The sequence below is a fragment of the Sapajus apella genome, unplaced genomic scaffold (assembly GCF_009761245.1).
Source record: "Sapajus apella isolate SASKATOON/1434 unplaced genomic scaffold, GSC_monkey_1.0 scaffold122, whole genome shotgun sequence".
NCBI classification, from domain to species: Eukaryota; Metazoa; Chordata; class Mammalia; order Primates; family Cebidae; genus Sapajus; species Sapajus apella.
In genome coordinates, this window is record NW_022437062.1 from 2772851 (window position 1) to 2791247 (window position 18397).

Here is an 18397-nt window from a genome sequence, read left to right on the forward strand (position 1 = left end):
ATCTGGTTTTGTTTTCTGTTGTAATAGGGAACCACTGAGTTCAATGTCCCGCAAATGCTGCAATCTTTCTCTCCCCAGCCCACAGAAATGCTCTCTATACCACACTCCTGCTGCTGGAGGAAGGGGAAGCGGCGGTTTTGGTGATTCCAGACTGGTTTTCTTACCTCTTCAGTGCCTCTTTCAGCGATATGAAGTTAAAACTATGTACTGTGAGTGCTCACCTGATTTTTCATTCTTATGAAGGTGCTTTCTTTATGTAGATAGTTGTTAAATTGGTGTTTTTGAAGGGGGAATCATTGGTGGAGTCTTCTGCTGTCTTGCCTGGCTTTTTCATAGGCTTTTTATTTTATATTTAAATGTGTAAATATAATTATTTATGTATTTGGCATAAATTACTTTAAGCTAAGGTCACTCACAACCTATGAGTTCTAATATAAGTAGTAAGTAATCTTCTGCATTTCAGGGACCCAGTGTGTCAGATTTTTTAGATTGACTAGAATAATAAATTAGCTTTTCTTAGCGTTTATATAATTCCCCTAATGGTCAAATTTGTTTACTATCAGGTACTATTCAGCTGATCCATAAAGCCACATAAATCTATTACAGAGCCTTTTACTGGACGAGGTTAATCTTAGATAGATGATGTGGAGTGAGAAGGTAGTCAACTAGGCAAACCTTGAGGAAAAAACTGAAGCAAACCTCTTTCCTCTCCAAGTCTCCTGCCTTCTTTCTACATGCTAGCATCCCACTTCCCTTCTGTTGCTCAAGGATATTTCTTCGGGATCAGTGGGGTAACATGTCCTCTGTCTCAAGTGTGAGAGATGGAAAGAAGACGCATCTGAGCTTCCACAAGATGCTCCTGCTCAGTACCCTGGGCAGTACATTGACGAGGAGATCTGGATTTATAAACCTTACATGAAAAATCACGTAGCTCAGCAGTCTGATGAAAAACAGGGTGATGAAAAACAGACAGCAAAAAAACCTGCAAAGAGAAAGCCAACAAACTGTTAACCAGAGGTTAGAAAACTTGGAACAAAAAACAAGTCATACCTGAATGCGCGTCTGGCTCCTTACCGATACTCAAATGTTTCCCATGCATTGTCACCCGCTTTCCTGACAACCCTTTGTAGTGGCAGCTCCCCTTTCCCATGTTCTGGCCTGCTGGTTATTCTCTGTCCATTACCATGTTTTATTTTCTTGGTAGCATTTATCACTAAAATTGTTTCATTCTCTTATTTTTGGTTTTGTTTATTTTTGGTTTTGTTTTGGTGAGTTCTTTTTCAAAACAGTTGGATTGGTTTATAAGCCTCCAGCAAGATATAGGTTTTTGTGGACCCATATCTTCTCCAACGCGTGATATTATCAGGTTTAAACACTTTCGCTGATCAAATCGGTGGAAAATAATCTCTCATTATGGCCTCAATATGGATTTCCCTGATTACAATGAAGATTAACATCTGTTCATAGGTTTATTGGTTTTATGTGTTTCTTCTTGCCCATTTAACTACAAGGTAGTTTGAGCTTTTCTTAGTGATTTGAAAGAATTTCTTTTATGTTCTTGATATTAATCCTTTTCCATTGTATGTATTGTTATATATCCTCCCGACTTTATAAATTTGACTTGCTCTAGAATGTTAAAGAAAAACAGTTCTCAATTTTAGTAGGGTCTAGTTTGTCAATCTTTTCTTTCTTTAGAATCAATGCTTTTTGTGTCGTTTAAAAAAAAAATTCCCTATCCCAAGACGCAAAAGATACTCATATTTTCTATTAAAAGCCTATGGCAGTTTAAAAATGTGTCTATAGATGGCTTGCTACTCCTCCTTTCAAGAGAATTCCCCTCCATTGGAGTGTGGGTTGGACTTAATAACTTACTTCTGAAGAATAGAATATGGTGGAAGTCACAGTGTATACTATAGCTTCCTAGATTACATCATAAAGGCATTACAGTTTCCTCCAGGCTCTTTGGAGGAAGCCAGCAGTCATGCTGTGAGGACACTCAAGCAGCCCTATGGAAGGGTCTATGCAGTGAGAACTGAGACTTTCTGTCAACTACCAGAAAGAGGTTGCTGCATGTGTGAGTTAGTTACCTTAGAAATATAACTTCTAGCTGCAGCCCAACCTTCTAATCACTGCAATCCTAATCACTACATCCTAACTGCAACTTCATGACAGATACCGAACTACAACCACTTAGCTAAGTGGATTCCTGGCCCGCAGAAACCGTGAGCTAATAAATGTTTGTTCTTTGAAGTCACTAAGTTTTGGAGATAATTTATTATGTAGCATAAAAAATAATACAGAGTTTCGAAGATTTTAATTTTTTTTTTAAAAAGCATTTACATCTTTAATGCATCTGGGCTTGCCTTTTATATTTAGTGATCCAATCTCATAGATAACCGTGTTTTCCTGCTGTTCTTCCTTTTCGTTTCACATGCAATCACTGTCACATACCAAAGTTTGCTGTGTGCACAATTTCTGAACTCTTTGTTCCATTCCACTAGGCAGTTTTCATATTCCTGTCCCAATATTACACTATAATAATTACTATAGCGTCATGGTAAGTCCTGGTATCTGGAAGGGCATGTTCCCCACTCCGTGCTCTTTAAAACTGTCCAGGTTATTCTTGACTCTTTATTCTTCCATATAGAGTATATTTTAGATTTATTTTATTTGATTCCATGGAAAACCATTTGGAGAGTTAGACTTGAAATAAGTTGAATTTATTAGTCATTTGGAGGCAGTTCTTACTTTCTTGATAAATGAGTTTCTATCCAAGATTATGTTGTCTTCTATCATTCATGTTATCTGTAACATTTTGTAATAATTTTTTATAAACCTCCTTATAGTGGTCTTGATTTTTTTTCTTTCAACTGATGAGTTATTTAGGCCTTAAGGCGTTTTCTTTTTTGGAGACACAGTCTTGCTTTGTCGCCAGGCACCAGTCTGGAATGCAGTGGCACAATCTCGGCTCACTGCAACCTCCGCCTCCCCGGTTCAAGCAATTCTCCTGCCTCAGCCTCCTGAGTAGCTGGGACTCCTGGCATGCGCCACTGTGCCTGGCTAATTTTTGTATTTTTTAGTAGAGATGGGGCTTCACCATGTTGGCCAGGATGGTCTCTACCTCTTGACCTCATGATCTGCCCGCCTTGACCCCCCAAAGTGATGGGATTACAGGCATGAGCCACTGCGCCCGGCCGACCTTATGGCTTTATTTAATATGATTTGTATGAGTAAGCCTTTTCTATTTCTTTCCTGTATTATCCTTACCCAGCTGTTTTGGGATATCTCTGCCCCAGGACAAATTCACTGTTCACCCTTATCAGTCAAAAACAGCTCATCCCCCTCCACTTTTCTCAAGTTTGCTGCTATGGGTGATCTTGGTGACAGGAGCCAGTACTCATTTTAGTACAGCACCTTGGTCAAAATTAGAATCAGAAGCCCTTGAAAAATCTTCCCACTACTCTCCATGAAATTTGAGGCAATGTACATGAGAGGTTCTGGGATTTCATTCCCAGGGAAAATCCTAGGAATAGCTGAGATTTCTTGTCTCTTGAGTTAGTGCCCGATGTACCAGTGCCCACAGGATGTTGTGGCAGAACAAGTGGAAAGACATTTGTAGTTTGACATGATGAGCGAGACTTGCAGGATGTCTTTTGTAAGATTCCCTTGAGGATACCAACTCGCTTTAGGCAGACAGTCCTTATTCTAGAAGTCCACACAGTCATTTCCATGGTGGGCCCTGGTGTTAGAGCATAAGAGAACAAACTAGGAGTTCTACAGAAAATTCTGCTAATTGTTTCAGGAATATTGTGTTTGGGAATATTGAAAGATGTGACATTTCATTTATCTGGTATGAAGGGGTATTCTCCTTAAGCAAATTTTCCAGACAATTGAAGCTGACCTTTAAGCACCAATAATTTTATGTTAACCATTTTGATGGAATTCTGTCTAAATCATATTTAATACCATTTTGAATATATGTTTCTTTATGCCTTCTTAAACAGATTATATTGAATGTAATTTGACCTTTTCTTGAAAATGTAGGGGCTTCATGAATACCAATTTTACTTTGCTATCACAGTGATTCCCTCAGGATGAATATCAACTCAGGTGTTTGAGTCTTAAATTCTTATTCAATTTAACAAGTAGTTTTGAGTAACAATTATGTGTTGAATACTGTTAGATGCTCTTTCTCATAATTCTTGCAGTGTTATACTAGCATGTGACAGTCTTCATCTAATCTGCAGAAGCTACTAGGAAACCAGATACATCAATCTAATTCATATTGTTAAAGGGAAAATGCAATAAATAAGAGATTTGCCACATTTCTTTTAGATAATCAAATTCCTGTTTCTTATTATCACAAGGCTATTGATTTTAATAATTGAAAGTTGAGATTATTAATTACCTTTAAGCAAGTAAGTTGTATCATTAGGATTGAGAAATAGTCAATGACAGTTTGTTGACTTGACTCGTGTGTGTGTGTGTGTGTGTGTGTGTGTGTGTGCACGAACGAGGTTCTAGTTTAGGCTTTTCCCTCTGCCAAGATGGCTAGGGCTCCCAATTTTATAGGAAGTTTACTTAAAGATATTTTACTTACTTTTTACTGAATAATACTGCTGTCTTATGGGTAGGCATACCCTGGAAAAAGATGAAAGGATATTGATAAATAAGCAATTTCTGGAGGTTATTATCATTGTCCAGTAATATTTAGTGTAAGCCATTAGTTAAATATTATTTAGATAACTTTGACAAATTCTTTTTATATGCATAAGCACATAAAATTTTCAGGCGAAATAAAAATATATTTATTAGTATTATTCATCCTACCTTTTTTCATATTTATATGACCATACTAAGGCATAGAAAGGCAAAGTATGTTGTCCAAGGTCACACAGCTGGTTAGTGGCAGGACTGGGCCTGGAATCTGGATTCTCTGAGTCCACATTCTTGGCTCTCTCAGCTATACTATTCCATCTTCTGCTCAGCCAGTGACCCTTAGAGAAGTTTGTAGCCTAAGAAAACTATATAAATATATCTTAAGAGATAAGTCTTAAAAGCTATAAAAATTTAAAGATGAGTGATCAAATTTGCCTTCATCCCCAGGATGCAAGGTTGGTTCAACACACACAAATCAATAAACATAATCCATCACATAAACAGAACTAAAAACAAAACCTAGATGATTATCTCAATAGATGAAGAAAAGGCCTCTGATTCCTCCATGTTAAAAACTGTCAATAAACTAGGTATTGAAAGAACATGCCTCAAAATAAGAGCCACATATGACAAACCCACAGCCAATATCATACTGAATGGGCAGAAGCTGGAAGCATTCCCATTGAAAACTGGCACAAGACAAGGATGCCCTCTCTCACCAATCCTATTCAACATAGTATTGGAAGTTTTGGCCAGGGCATTCATTAAAGAGTAATAAATAAAAGGTATTCAAATAGGGAAAGAGGAAGTAAAATTGTCTTTGTTTTCAGTGACGTGATCTTAATCTAGAAAACCCCATCATCTGAGCCCAAAATCTCTTCAGCTGAAAAGAAACAAAGTCTTAGGATACAAAATCAATGTGCAAAAGTCACACATTCCTATAAACAAACAACAGGCAAACAGAGAGCCAAATCATGAATGAACTCCCATTCACAATTGCTACAAAAAAAAAAAAAAAAACAAAAAACTACACCTACCAAGGGAAGTGAAAGACTCCTTCAAGGAGAACTGCAAACCACTGCTGAAAGAAATCAGAGAGGACTCAAACTAATGGAAAAACATTCCATGTTCATGGATAGGAAGAATCAATATTGTGAAAATAGCCATACTGTCCAAAGTAATTTATAAAGTCAATGCTATTCCCATTAAACTACCATTGACATTCTTCACAGAATTAGAAAAAAGATTTTAAAATTCATTTGTAACCAAAAAAGAAACCTAATAGCCAAAACAATCCTAAGCAAAAAGAACAAAGCTGAAGGCATCACACTACCTGACTTCAAACTATCTAGAAGGCTATAGTAACCCAAACAGCATGGTAGTAGTACAAAAACAGACACAGATACCAATGGAATAGAATAGAGAACTCCGAAATAAACTTTTCACCTACAACCATCTGATTTTTAACAAACCTGACAAAAACAAACAATAGGGAAAGGACTCCCTATTTAATAAATGGTGTTGGGAAAACAGGCTAGCCGATTGCAGGAAATTGAAACTGGACCCCTTCCTTGCATAATATACATAAATTAACTGAAGATGATTTAAAGACTTAAACGTAAAATCCAGAACTGTAAAAACCCTAGAAGAAAGTCCTGGCAATACCATGAACATACGCAGGGGCAAAGATTTTATGAGGAAAATGCCAAAAGCAATTGCAAAGAAAGCAAAAATTGACAAATGTGATCTAATTAAACAAAACAGCTTCTGCACAGAATAATAAACTATTACCAGAGTGTATACACAACCTACAGAATAGGAGACAATTTTTACAAACTGTGCATCTGACAAAGGTCTAATGCCCAGAGTCTATAAGGAACTTAAATAGACTTATAAGAAAACAAAAACAACCCATTAAAAAGTGGGCAAAGGATGTGAACAGACACTTATCAAAAGAAGACATACATGCAGGCAAAAAACATACGAAAAAAACCTTACTGATCATTAGAGAAATGCATATCAAAACCGCAATGAGATACCATCTCACACCAGTCAGAATTGCTATTATTAAAATGTCAAAAAACAACAGATGCTGGTGAGGTTGCAGAAAAAAATAATGCTTTTACACTGTTGGTGGGAGTATAAATTAGTTCAACCATTGTGGCAGACAGTGTGGCAATTCCTTAAAGACCTAGAAGCAGAAATACCATTTGACCCAGCAATGTCACTACTGGGTATATACCCAAAGGAATATAAATCATTCTATCAGAGAGACACATACACACAAATATTCATTGCAGCACTTTTCACAATAGCAAAAACATGGAATCGACCTAAGTGTCCATCAGTGATAGACTGGATAAAGAAAATGTGATACATATACATCATGGAATACTAGGCAGACATAAAAAGGAATGAGATCATGTCCTTTACAGGGACATGGATGGAATTGGAAGCCATTTTCCTCAGCAAACTAACACAGAAACAAACACAAACACTGCATGTTCTTACTTATAAGTGGGAGTTGAATGATGAGAACACATGGACACATGCAGGGGAACACCACACACTGGGGCTTGTCAGCAGGTATGAGGTAGTGGGAGGGAGGACATCACGAAGAAAAGCTAATAGCAGGGCTTAATACCTAGGTGATGGGGCACATCCTGCACATGTACCCCTGAACTTAAAAGTGAAGAAAAAATCTAAAGATGAGGATACATCCTGTATTGCTGTGGCATTCTTATTTCAAAATACTTTCTCAGTTATTTCATTGTCCTTTTAACTTCCTTGTGAGATAAAAAGAGGAATTATGATCACATTTTAGAGAAAGCCAGGCATGGTGGTGGGTGCCTGTAGCCCTAGCTACTTGGGAGGCTGAGGTGGGAGGAACCCAGGAGTCCATGAATTCAAGACCAGCCTGAACACCACAGTGAGACCTCATCTTCCTACCAAAAAAAAAAAATTAGAGCTGTGGAAATGAGGCTCACAGAATCAGAATTAGAAAGAAGCTTTCAGGATTATGCAGTTTGTTTGATAGTTTAAGTAAGATTACATGGCATGCCAGTCAGTTGCTCAGGATCCTCTCTCTAAAGTTGCTCAGACATCACTAGGTCATTGAACCTTCATGAGACCCTAATGGGCTTGATGTAGGCAACTTTATTTTTTTTTTCTCTGATAGATAGTTAGAAGGAATACTTTGATGAGTTGTTGGGAGAGATGTAGGACACATTGGAGATGTCAAAAACTTGGTTCTGCAGAAGTGGGTCGAGTTAGTTTCAGGGATTTTGTTTACTAAGCAGAATATGCAAGCTTTGGTGCCAGAATGACTTGTTCAGAACGCTGACAACCATGGACATGGCCTAATATATATCCAAATACTTGGATGACCCAAGCACAATGGTCATTATTTGATATTTGCTTTTAAGGAAGAGATGAGCTCTCTTTTCTGAGAATTTATCTCGACTGTATGAAATTTCTGATGATTGTCAACCTGGACTCTAAAGCTAATATAAATTACAAAATTAAAAGCCACCAAAAGTCGAACTTTAACCCTTTGTCTTTGCTACCAGAAGACATGAAGCAGGCTCAGAGGATTGGTGCTCTGTACGAAAGTGTTCTGTTTCCCTCAGACCTTTGCATGTGTGCTGGTGACTTCATAATGTTAAATATGAACAGATGCTGAAACTCTGACACAAAGAAGCAATAGCTTTCTATGTGTTAACTCACAGGCCAACTCTAACTAGATGATAACAGCCGGTGGGTGCTCTATGGTGTGAGAGATTAGGGACCATGTCAAGATCTTCAGGAAAGAATACTATGATTGCAGGAGATGGAAGAGGTGGTGTATGTGCCCTGTGTTGGCCTTTTTCTATAGAGTGAGCATACCCTCAATTAAGGTCACTTCTTGCCTCCATTCGGAGTTCTCTTAGGTCTTTGGCTAGTTTTTTGAAAACCTGTTATTTGTATGGCAGAATGAGAAGAACGTAGTTTGTTCCTTAGCATCTACTTTGTTTAGGGGTGGAATGCTCTGTAATTATAGCTGGTACTGTTCATGGAAAATGCACATGGCAAGATTGGGTATATATTTGGTGAGTATATACAGTTTGCTGGAGACTTTGAAAGGCAACGACACCATGAGAAACTGAAGAGAGAGTGGAGTGTTCACCTCATTATGTTGGCTGGTATGCTCTTTTTCCACAGAGTTCATGCTCGTGAGTTTTGATCTATGAAGATAAGAGCCAGGACAGAAATTGAACAAAGTGCACTAATATATTAATACTATGGTATGGTTATTTCAAAAATAGCTTGATATTCTAAATCTGTACTATCCAATATTGTAACTACTGGCTGCCCAGAGCTATTTAATTAAAGTTAAAATTCATTTCCGCAGTTGAATATGTCTTTTGTGAACTCAATTGTCATATGTAGTTAGTTTTACCTGCTAACTAGCACAGATAATTCTACTGGGCAACCTGTTCTAGGTTGACTGTCTTGGCTTAACAGTCAAGCCATAAACCAATGTTCAGCAAGGATCTTAAGTGACTTGAAGGTGTCCTTTAGGACCAGGGACCTACAAGTCCCAGGACCCTGGTCCACAGTTTGTACTTGGCCTATAGAGAGACAATATGCAGTTTTGATCTCTTGCTCTTGATCCAAGGATTTGAAAGTATTTCATAAATAGAAATACTTCTTGACTGAGTTAAGATTTAACTTACAAAGAAGGTCGAGAAATGGAGGTGAGGTTTTTGGTTTGGATTTCTCACCATTTAGACTTCTGACAAACAGCATATTTTGAGGAGTGCTTTCCCTTTATAATTTCTAATTTTAAATATTCATAGCTCAATACAGTGTACAATTCTGATTTTTATAATGTGGTACCTGTAGTCTGAGTCTAGAGATTAGTTTCATGCCTATCCCATATGGTTGAGTTTCCATGTATTTGGGGGAATTGAGGATGGTATTAATTAAAAGGCCTTTCTGTGACATATAAGGAATACCTGACTTATCAAAGTGACTGACCACCAACTCTTTTTAAAGTACCTGTTTCTACTCTTAATATCAACCCAAATAATAATGTGATAAATTATGAAGGGAGAGGTGTGTCTGTAGTCTTTTAGAAGAATGGGAGAATGACTGGATTTTTTAAGTTGGTGTGATTTACCAGAGGTCAACCAGATCACTAACAGAGGGGAAAGATATGTGGGGTCGGGACTCCTTCAATTCCAAATAGAAATTGGTCTGGGAATTGTTTGCTCTGACTCAGGCTGAGATGGAGTTACTGCCAAAACCAGGATGGTCCTTTGCCAAAGCTCACACTTCTCTCTCAAGGAACCGAGCCTCTAGTTCTTCTTCTATTTTCCTCAACGTTTCCTGGTACTTCTTCAAAGAGAAACAAAGGAAGCTACAGTTACTACTTAGAAGCATTATAATTTTTCTGAGCATAATCACTTATTATTGCATGGTATCATGAATGCTTGGTATTCCCACTGCCACCTTCTCTGCTTTCATAAACCCACCCCACCAATACTGTTGATCTCTCGCTATGCCTCACCACTGGATATGTTTCTGGACATAATTGACATTATAAATAGCAGTGTGCATTATTAACTTAACAGCACAGAGAGAGGGAGACCAGGGCAGGAATTCCCATGGAGTCAAAGACAAATAGAGTGATATTGTTAGTGGGGTGCTGATGACCTCAAAGTCTCCCAGTAGTGCCACCCTGAAGTGTTGAAATTGTTCTAGACAGTAGTTTTTGAAAATCCTGGTTCTACTTCATGCTGTACCTTAATAAACTCTTTGCTATCCCTTTACCAAGAAGCTCTACCTTTATGCAGAAGGCTTGATCTTCACAGAGCTGGGCCACAAATGCACAGTCCTTCATTACCTGGGAAATCAAAATTTGGTTGTGTATATGCTTCAGCAAATTGTTATAAGAACGCAAGCATACTTGTTTCCTCCTGTGTCCCAACTCCTAAATGTGGTTTTCTAACTGTTCTAAATATTATTTATTTATTATTTTTGCTGTACAGATGAATGTATTTCCTTCTTTTAAGGTAAATAAGCTAAATGGGAGTTATAGGTCAAAGGGGGCATTTGCGGGCAACTGGGAGCGGAAAAGAAAATTACTAATATTTGTGAGATACATACTGTAGAGTGTATTCTGTAAAAAAAAAAAAAAAATGTGAAAGAGAAGGTGACCTCAGGGATTGTGTTTATCTTCCTTTTCTTTACCCCTCCCTAGCCCCATCATGGTCTTGGATCTGGAACCTTAATGTAAATCACTCATTTGAGAAATAGATTGTCTGACCAAGGATCACGTTTTCCTTTTTAGGGATAAGTCACATTGAAGTTCCTGCTGTTACCTTGAGCAGCTCCTTCTCTTGGCGTGCGTAGGAAGCTTCCAGCTGTTGTAACTTAGCCTAAAGAAAGCAAAAGAGACTGCTAACTGGGCAAGGTGAAAGCTGTGCAGGAATGGAAGGCTGTCTCCAAGGTGGCCTTACGAGCTGTGAGGGGCCTTGGGGCCACAATGTCACACACCTCCTGACAGAGGGGTGAAACCACTCAGTGCCCTTTGCAGTTGCTTGGTGAACTTGCTCTTTTATGCTCCCTACTTTTTAGTCTTCATCTAATGCTGCCTCTAAACTTCAGTTCTTAGCTTCCTACTGTTACTTAGCCATTTCTCTTTTTTTTGTTTTTTGCCATTTCTCTTAAAAATAATACCAGTTTTGAAAAACTTCGCTCTTCCTTTTCCTTTTAATGTAGTCAGACTCTAAGATGTTTGCTTACTCCTTTCTCCCTTCCCGTATGCCTTCCTCGCCCTTTTATTTCCTGCAATACTTGGCAAAAGAACATTCTATATCAGCCACTATTCTGGAGTGAAGTATGTGTGTGTCGTGGAGCAGGGAGTGGTACTTAAGATACAGTAGTAACAGGATGAACCGGCTTTCCACCCTCACAGAGCTGGCATTCTAACAGGGAGACACAACAGATACATCAACATGATAATGGTATGTGCTATGAAGGAAACAAAATCATTCATGTGATGGAAGATAGTAATGGTAGTGGTGATGTGAGAGGCGGTGGTTGGCAAAGGCCTCTCTGATGTGATGCTGGTCGAGCCAAAGCCTAAATGATAAGTGCTAGCTAAATGGAGGTCCAGAGAAATATGTTCTCTTAGAAGGGTATGGCAAGGGCCAAGACCATGAAGTTAACACAGATTTGGCTTGTGTGAAGGAATTGTGTGGCCAGAGCACAAGGGAAATTGGTAGGTAGGAGACAAGGGGGGAAAGGTAGACAGGCTAGATTGTGTAGGGCCGTGTGGCTTCTAAAAGGATTTCAGTTCTTTGTTCTAATTGCAGTGAGAAGGCAGAAGAGGCTTGAAGTCTAAAGACACAATCTGATTCTGGTTTTTAGAGAATAGCCTTTTATGTGTCTGAAAAAAAGAGATGGGTGTGAAAATAGAAGCAGAGAGGCTGGTTGAAAGGTAACTTCTCTTGTCCAGGTAAGGGGTTACGGTGGCTTGTAAAAAAACAGTAGCAACAGAAGTGGTAGACAGGAAAGGATGCATCTGAGAGATAATTTGGCAGAAGAGCAGACATGACCATTCTTCCTTCTTTTTCAGCTCTGCTGTTCCCACTTTCATCTAGGTGCTGTTATTTCACATCTGGACTCTTCTAACAGTTGCTTCACTCTTTGTTCAGTGACATCTAGGACCAGTCAGCCAAGGATGCTAAGGGATACATAGTTTCAAGCCAATGGTGTGAGTCACAAAGGGTTGAATTAGGCACCCCATTAAGCTGCTGCACTGATTCCTAGCATGTCAGAGGAACAGAAGCAGAAGAGATCCTGTACATGTCACAGAATTAGAGCTATCACCTGACAATTCAATAAAATAGATGGGCAAAAGAGTGGTTCAAAGGATTAAACAATACTCTCGAACTCTTCAGGGTTAACTAGCCAAATGATGGCCGTTATTCTGACTAACACTAAACTCCGTTGTCCATCAGTTAACATAGTGAACATAGCCAGACTTAAAGTGTCACTATTCAATTCTGGCTTCAAAAAGAAATGATTTGCTTCAAATCATTGCTTCAAAAAGAAATGATCTTGAAGCAAATCAGTGTTTTGACCACTGCAGTCAGATGATACTCAGCTTTCTTTATAATCCTTCCTAATTTTGGCTCCAACTTCTTCCTGATTTCTCTCTTTCCAGATAACTAATCTGAATGAGCAGAGCCAAGCAAGCTTGTTTGGTGGCTTCAGATTTCTTACTTTTGTGGTCACCAAAACTAAATTGGCCAGCAGAAGATAGGAGAGTCATTTTCCATATTTTCATTTTCTATTTCTATTTTCTATGTGTCCAGATCTTCAGAGGTTTCATACACACAACCAAGTGTGGGCTTTAGAAGGAACAGACAGGTTAGATAAGGCAAGGATGAAGATGTAATTGTAGAGAATGTGCCAAATTTTTTTTAATCTGCTCCCTGAAGAAAAACGAAGTCTCCACAACATAATATGTCATTATAGCAAAATGGCACTTGTACCCCATGAGTATATACAAGAAATTTCTTCCTCTCTCTCATCAAATAGGTTGCGGCTAGCCTCAGGTTCTTAGCTCTGAAACACAATTAGAGACATGCCAAGCAGAGTATGATATGCTTAGCAGGTAGTCGTAACATTAAATACACAAGTGATTAATTGAATCCTTTTCTGGATTGGGATCCGTGCCAGGGTACATAAATTGCCGAGCACTCGGTAGACATAAAAACCTAGTGCTGCCTCTATGAATGTATACATGCGCTTCAGCAAGACTTTTAAATAATAACTTAAAACTTACACATCGTTTTGAAGTTGGAGCCATCCAAAAAAGAAAAGAACATTTTATATACACAATTCATTTAATCTTGAAACTGAGGCTGAGAGGGAGTGACTAAATTACTCAACTTCATACACCAAATTATGCGCTGTGGCTTTAAACTAGGGACTTCAACTGCCTCAAGTGTTACATATGCATTTGTGCACTGCTCTACCTAGCAGAAGAGAGAACAACCAATCAGACTTAAAAGTGCCATTCCTTAATAAAGGTAGAGAAGAATTCAGCACTCAGTGGCCCAAGCTTAAGCTTTACATGGGGGAAAACTACCAAGAATTTGTCCAATGTTGCAATGATTTCCGACTTAACAGCTTGTCTCCTGGCTACATAGCCCAGCCACATTTAGGATTACTTTTTCATTTACCTTTATCTCTTCTGGGTCTCCATCTGGATTGCTTTGTTCACAATTGGTTATCTTTTGTGATTTCCTTGTAAGCTATAGTTTCAAATAAAAAATATATTACATTAAAACGTATAGAAGACAAAGACTTTCTCTAGTGTGTGGAGGTTTGTAACTATGGCCTTGATAAAACTTTCCAGGGCATGGTCATTTGGTAGATATTTGGTGGCCTGTGAAAACATCTTTGTTCTACCTCCATCTTCTTCTCACTAGTCTTGGCCACTGATGCTAGAGACTCAAGGCAGGAGTACTTTCTTGAACCCTCAATTCATGCTGGATTACTCAGGGATACAGCCCTCTGCAGTAGAAGGCTACTCTCTACTCATGGGTCAGAGGGCAGGTTAGTCATTGGAAGTCCACTGTATTCTGAGGAGATGTTGAGGTATTAGAAATGCCTACATACGAAAAAGGAAATCCTTGGGGATTAAGGTAATTGTTGCTGTTGTTTAAAAAGTCTCTGTTGAAAGAAAATTAACCTCTCACCACAAAGGCTCTAGTTAATGACTTCAACAGAGTATCTGTTGGAATCTGTTTTCTGGTGATAGTAGGAAGAACCCATGAGATTAATAAATATTCCATCTATTCCTTTCCCCTCATGCTTACAGAGAAAACCTGTAACATTTAGATCATGAACCTCGGCCTTGGGAGAGTGGATTAGAGTAGTTCCCACTTCACATACAGGGATCTCTGACTTACGGGTCCTCTGTGATCACCTCCCCCCAGCCTTGCCTCTTTGATGAATGGTGCTGTTGTGGGGACACTGGAGAACACAAGAACCCCACCTCACCTTTCGTTGAAGTTCTGTTATACTGTGGACCAACGTTTCATTCTTCTTTTCCTTTGAGAGAGAAATAAGAGTGTAAGTCTGCCTCTGTATCCATCTGTTCTTTTTCAGTTGATTGCTGTCCATTTCACCCCAGCTATATTTTCCTGCAGTAACTTGACCTTATTTGCATCATGCCATGTGTGTGTTGAGATTAAATCATGTTGAAGTACGGGGATATAGAGGCCCATCTGCAGGACTTCCCAATATTAAACATTACTGAAGAAGCCAAACACCTTACTAAATGTATCCTCTTCCATGCATGGATAAATTCTAGCATGACGTTTGGAGGTGGCTACTCTTCATGTATAAAAAGGAGAGACAAGCTAATCTGACAACTGATGAGGGATGGAATAAGGAATGCAACCTATTAAATGGCTCTTCCCAGCTTCTTGCTTACAAGTCTGTCTGTTTCTTCTCCCAGCTCCTGCAGGGCTCTTTCCCTTTCCATCGTGGTACGGTTCTCCTTCTCCCACTCTTCATCTTCCACCAGGTCTCTGGTCTGAGTGATCTCACTTTCCAGCCTGGACAACACAAACTTATGCTGTGAGGACCCATGTTTGGCAGTTTCAGAACTGATAAAACACAGATATCAGATATAAAAGAAATTCAGGAACATTGTACATCAGTCTCGAGCAAAAACCCTTACTGAATCCATCGGATCATGATCACTTCAATATTACAAGAAGGAAGGCCTGCCTGATTGCTAAGCCAAACACTCCAATGTTCTCCACTCTTTTAGGAATCTGTTTGAAAGTTGCTGTGCTTCAGTATTCAAGAGAAATGTCAAAGAATGAAGAAGTAACTTTTTACCACACAACATAGAGGTCTGTAGAGCAAGCAGGAAAATTCAGTTTTTGTTTTAGTCCTCCACCCCTTCTTTGGATCAGAAACTTCCCTCATGAAGCCCTAATACTCACCTCCGAATCTTATCTTCTCTCTCTCGGATTTTGAGAAGAAGTTCCTGATTTGCTTCATCTAGTCTCTGCATATCCCTTTCAAGGTCCGTGTTCAAACTGGTAATGTTTCTTTTTGACTGGGCCAATCTTAAGATTTCCATTTTCTCTGACCTATAGACTCAGTTCCCAAAATGAACAAGGGCCTGTTATCTTAATATCAATAATCATTGGGCCAGAAAGGATATCTAAAGACATAGAGTTTATTAACCTCACTCTCTCTGGGGACCTAACATTTTCATTCTTGAAAAATTGCCTTTGTTTGTCATGATCTACAACTGTTTCGATAATTCTCAGCTCAGTCAGCAAGGGTCTTTCCCAGATTGATGGCTTTCCCTCCAAAGTCATCAATCTAATAGTGCACCTTCACTCTGGTTTCATGAGAAGCTTTGCTTCCTTAAATAACCCTTGCATTATAGAGAAATCTTTCTCTTGGCAATCTTTTCTTAGATAAACTGCTCACAAAACCTGCTTATGTAGTACCCTTTTATTGAACACTTATATCTAAGATCCTGTCACATCACTTCCGGTTAGGCCTGGCTTTCTGCAGAGCCACAAAAGCTTTCCACCAGCATGTTAGGGCTTCAGTCTTTCCCTTCCTCCTCCTACCTCAATACTTCTCCCTTACTTGCCTGCTGCAAAGTTTGAAATTGTTACCATGAGAGGCATTCCATTGAGCACACACAAATAGGCTCTAGGCATAGCTTTCAAGAATGCAAACATCTTTTTTGAAGTAAATTTAAATGAAATAATGGTAACTCTAGAGTATTTCAGAAAGAGCACATGGGACGTACTTGAGATATATATATATATTTTTTTTTTCTTCTAATGTAAATTAATTCATTGATTTGTCTTTGAATTGATTAACCACAAATAGCGTTGTGAGGTACAGGGCTTTTGTTTTAGATAGGCATGAAGGATGATATTGAAACGTTAAGTACTATCTTGGAAGAGCTTGCTTGGATGGGGGATTTACAGTAATCACTTCAGAAGGGTATGGCATGCTTGGGGTAGGGTGCAGAGGTGGGTGCGTAAACAGGAGTAGAATGGGAAAAGGAGGCAGGAAGATGAGGGAAGGGTTCAGTAGCAAACCTGCTTCACACCTTGGTCCCTGGATATGGCTTTGCATAATAATGACTACTTAATCTAGCTGAGCTTTCTTGTGTCCTTCCATTGTAGATTCCCTAAAATGCCAACAGAGTTGTATCTAATGAATTGGGGAAATGGGTTCATTTATGAAGGACAGAGTAACTACTATTTATATTTTGCTTCTACTGAAAAATAGAAACCAAATTAACTGGTTTTCTCCCTGTAATTCTCACATTTAACCAGGACAAATCTCAGCCCTTCGATTCTTCTGCCCATGATCTGATTATACCCTAGTAAAGATACAGTCAGGATAAAGGGATAATGCTGGAATATATGTCCTGTTAGCAGACATAGTCATAGATGACTTATCAACATAAAACCCTTTGGAAATTTATACAAGACACTATGAAGAAATAGAGGCAATAATATTTAGGTCTCTTTTTGTTCTAGGCCAGTTGCTTTCCATAAGTCCCCATGGGCATGGATGTAGGTTTACAACTGCCCAGGAAAATAATCTCTGCTTTCTATTTTGGCTTATGCCAGAATTTCCAGATATTAAGATTTTTAGTATTAAAGAGGGCTCAGAAAACCAAGGACAGGTCAATCATTTGGCTCTCTCTTCCCCTTAGTTTTCTTTTCTCCCCTCCATTTCTTCTACAAACTCTACCTCCCTTTGGATGTGTCTTGTCTTCCTGATCCTTCCCTAGTCAATTAGCTTCTGAGGAGTCTAATCTTCCTACACTGGAACTATCCAGTAGAATCTCAGAACATTCTGAGAGGTCATGACTCTTCTTTTGACATAGGATGGGTGGGGCAACATGTCATAGTGGGGTGGGTGGCAATGGTTTCTCTTCATTTGTGCAGAGTTCAGAGCCTAGATGAGTGTGTGGATTTCATGGCCAAGTCCCTCTTCCTGCCTGAGGAAGAGAGCTTTATCTTTAATTTTCTCAGTCTTTTAAGGAGATTCTCCCTCTTGAGAGGGCTCTTCTTTCCCATGATGGTAGCAGATAAAAGAAAAAGCTATATACCCAGGAAGACTCACAGAAAAAGCTTGGGGTCTTCATGGCTTCCCTAGTGCTCCCAGATCTGCTGGGCTCTGTGTCCACCTCAGCACCACCAGAGAGCTTCTCTTGTCCACGAAGCTTCTTACCACATCTACACTCCACTTCTAGGTCTGAGTATGCTCAGTTGCTTTTTCTGCACCACCAAAATTATACTTGCAACAACCTCCCCACCATACTCAAAACACATACACACACTGCTTTTGCTCTTACCTCCTTCACATGTTTCCTTGTGGCAGTGTTACCAAGCAAAAGAAGATCACTGCACGATGTGCTGGAAACCAGTGTAACTAAAATGAAAAGTCTAGGTCCTTTAACCAGCAGTCTGATTTCATCATGTAGTCAAATAACTACTCATTTATTCAACAAACACTGGAACATTGAATGAGCATGATGTGTGTCTTCTAGGCTCTGTTCTAAGCACTGGAGAGAACGCATGAACAAAACAGCCAAAAGCTATTGATCTCATGAAGTCTATATTTAAAGGTGTGTGTGTGTGTGTGTGTGTGTGTGTGTGTGTGTGTGTGTGTGTGT

The 18397-nt window shown here is 39.0% G+C and overlaps 1 protein-coding gene across 1 annotated transcript; it reads right to left on the reverse strand.

Annotated features, from left to right (window-relative positions):
* Positions 1–598: 598 nt before the first annotated feature.
* TMCO5A (transmembrane and coiled-coil domains 5A) lies at positions 599–15878 on the reverse strand. The gene is made up of 10 exons (XM_032261210.1): positions 15678–15878; positions 15158–15281; positions 14722–14772; positions 13899–13970; positions 11025–11081; positions 10487–10546; positions 9974–10038; positions 8825–8882; positions 4601–4641; positions 599–982 (listed from the first exon to the last, which is right to left on the reverse strand). The coding sequence occupies exons 1-10, from the start codon at positions 15815–15817 to the stop codon at positions 784–786; spliced, it is 867 nt and encodes a 288-aa protein (XP_032117101.1). The 5' UTR covers positions 15818–15878; the 3' UTR covers positions 599–783.
* Between the last annotated feature and the right edge of the window lie 2519 nt (positions 15879–18397).

Bases quoted from the DNA above. Each gene is read 5' to 3' on its own strand.
- TMCO5A (XM_032261210.1), bottom strand. From the start codon at position 15,817: ATGGAAATCTTAAGATTGGCCCAGTCAAAAAGAAACATTACCAGTTTG. The intron at 15,282-15,677 runs GTGAGTATTAGG...TGTGTTGTCCAG, and splicing joins AGAGAAGATAAGATTCGGAG to GCTGGAAAGTGAGATCACTC. The intron at 10,039-10,486 runs GTAGAGCTTCTT...TTCTCTTTGAAG, and splicing joins ATCAAGCCTTCTGCATAAAG to AAGTACCAGGAAACGTTGAG.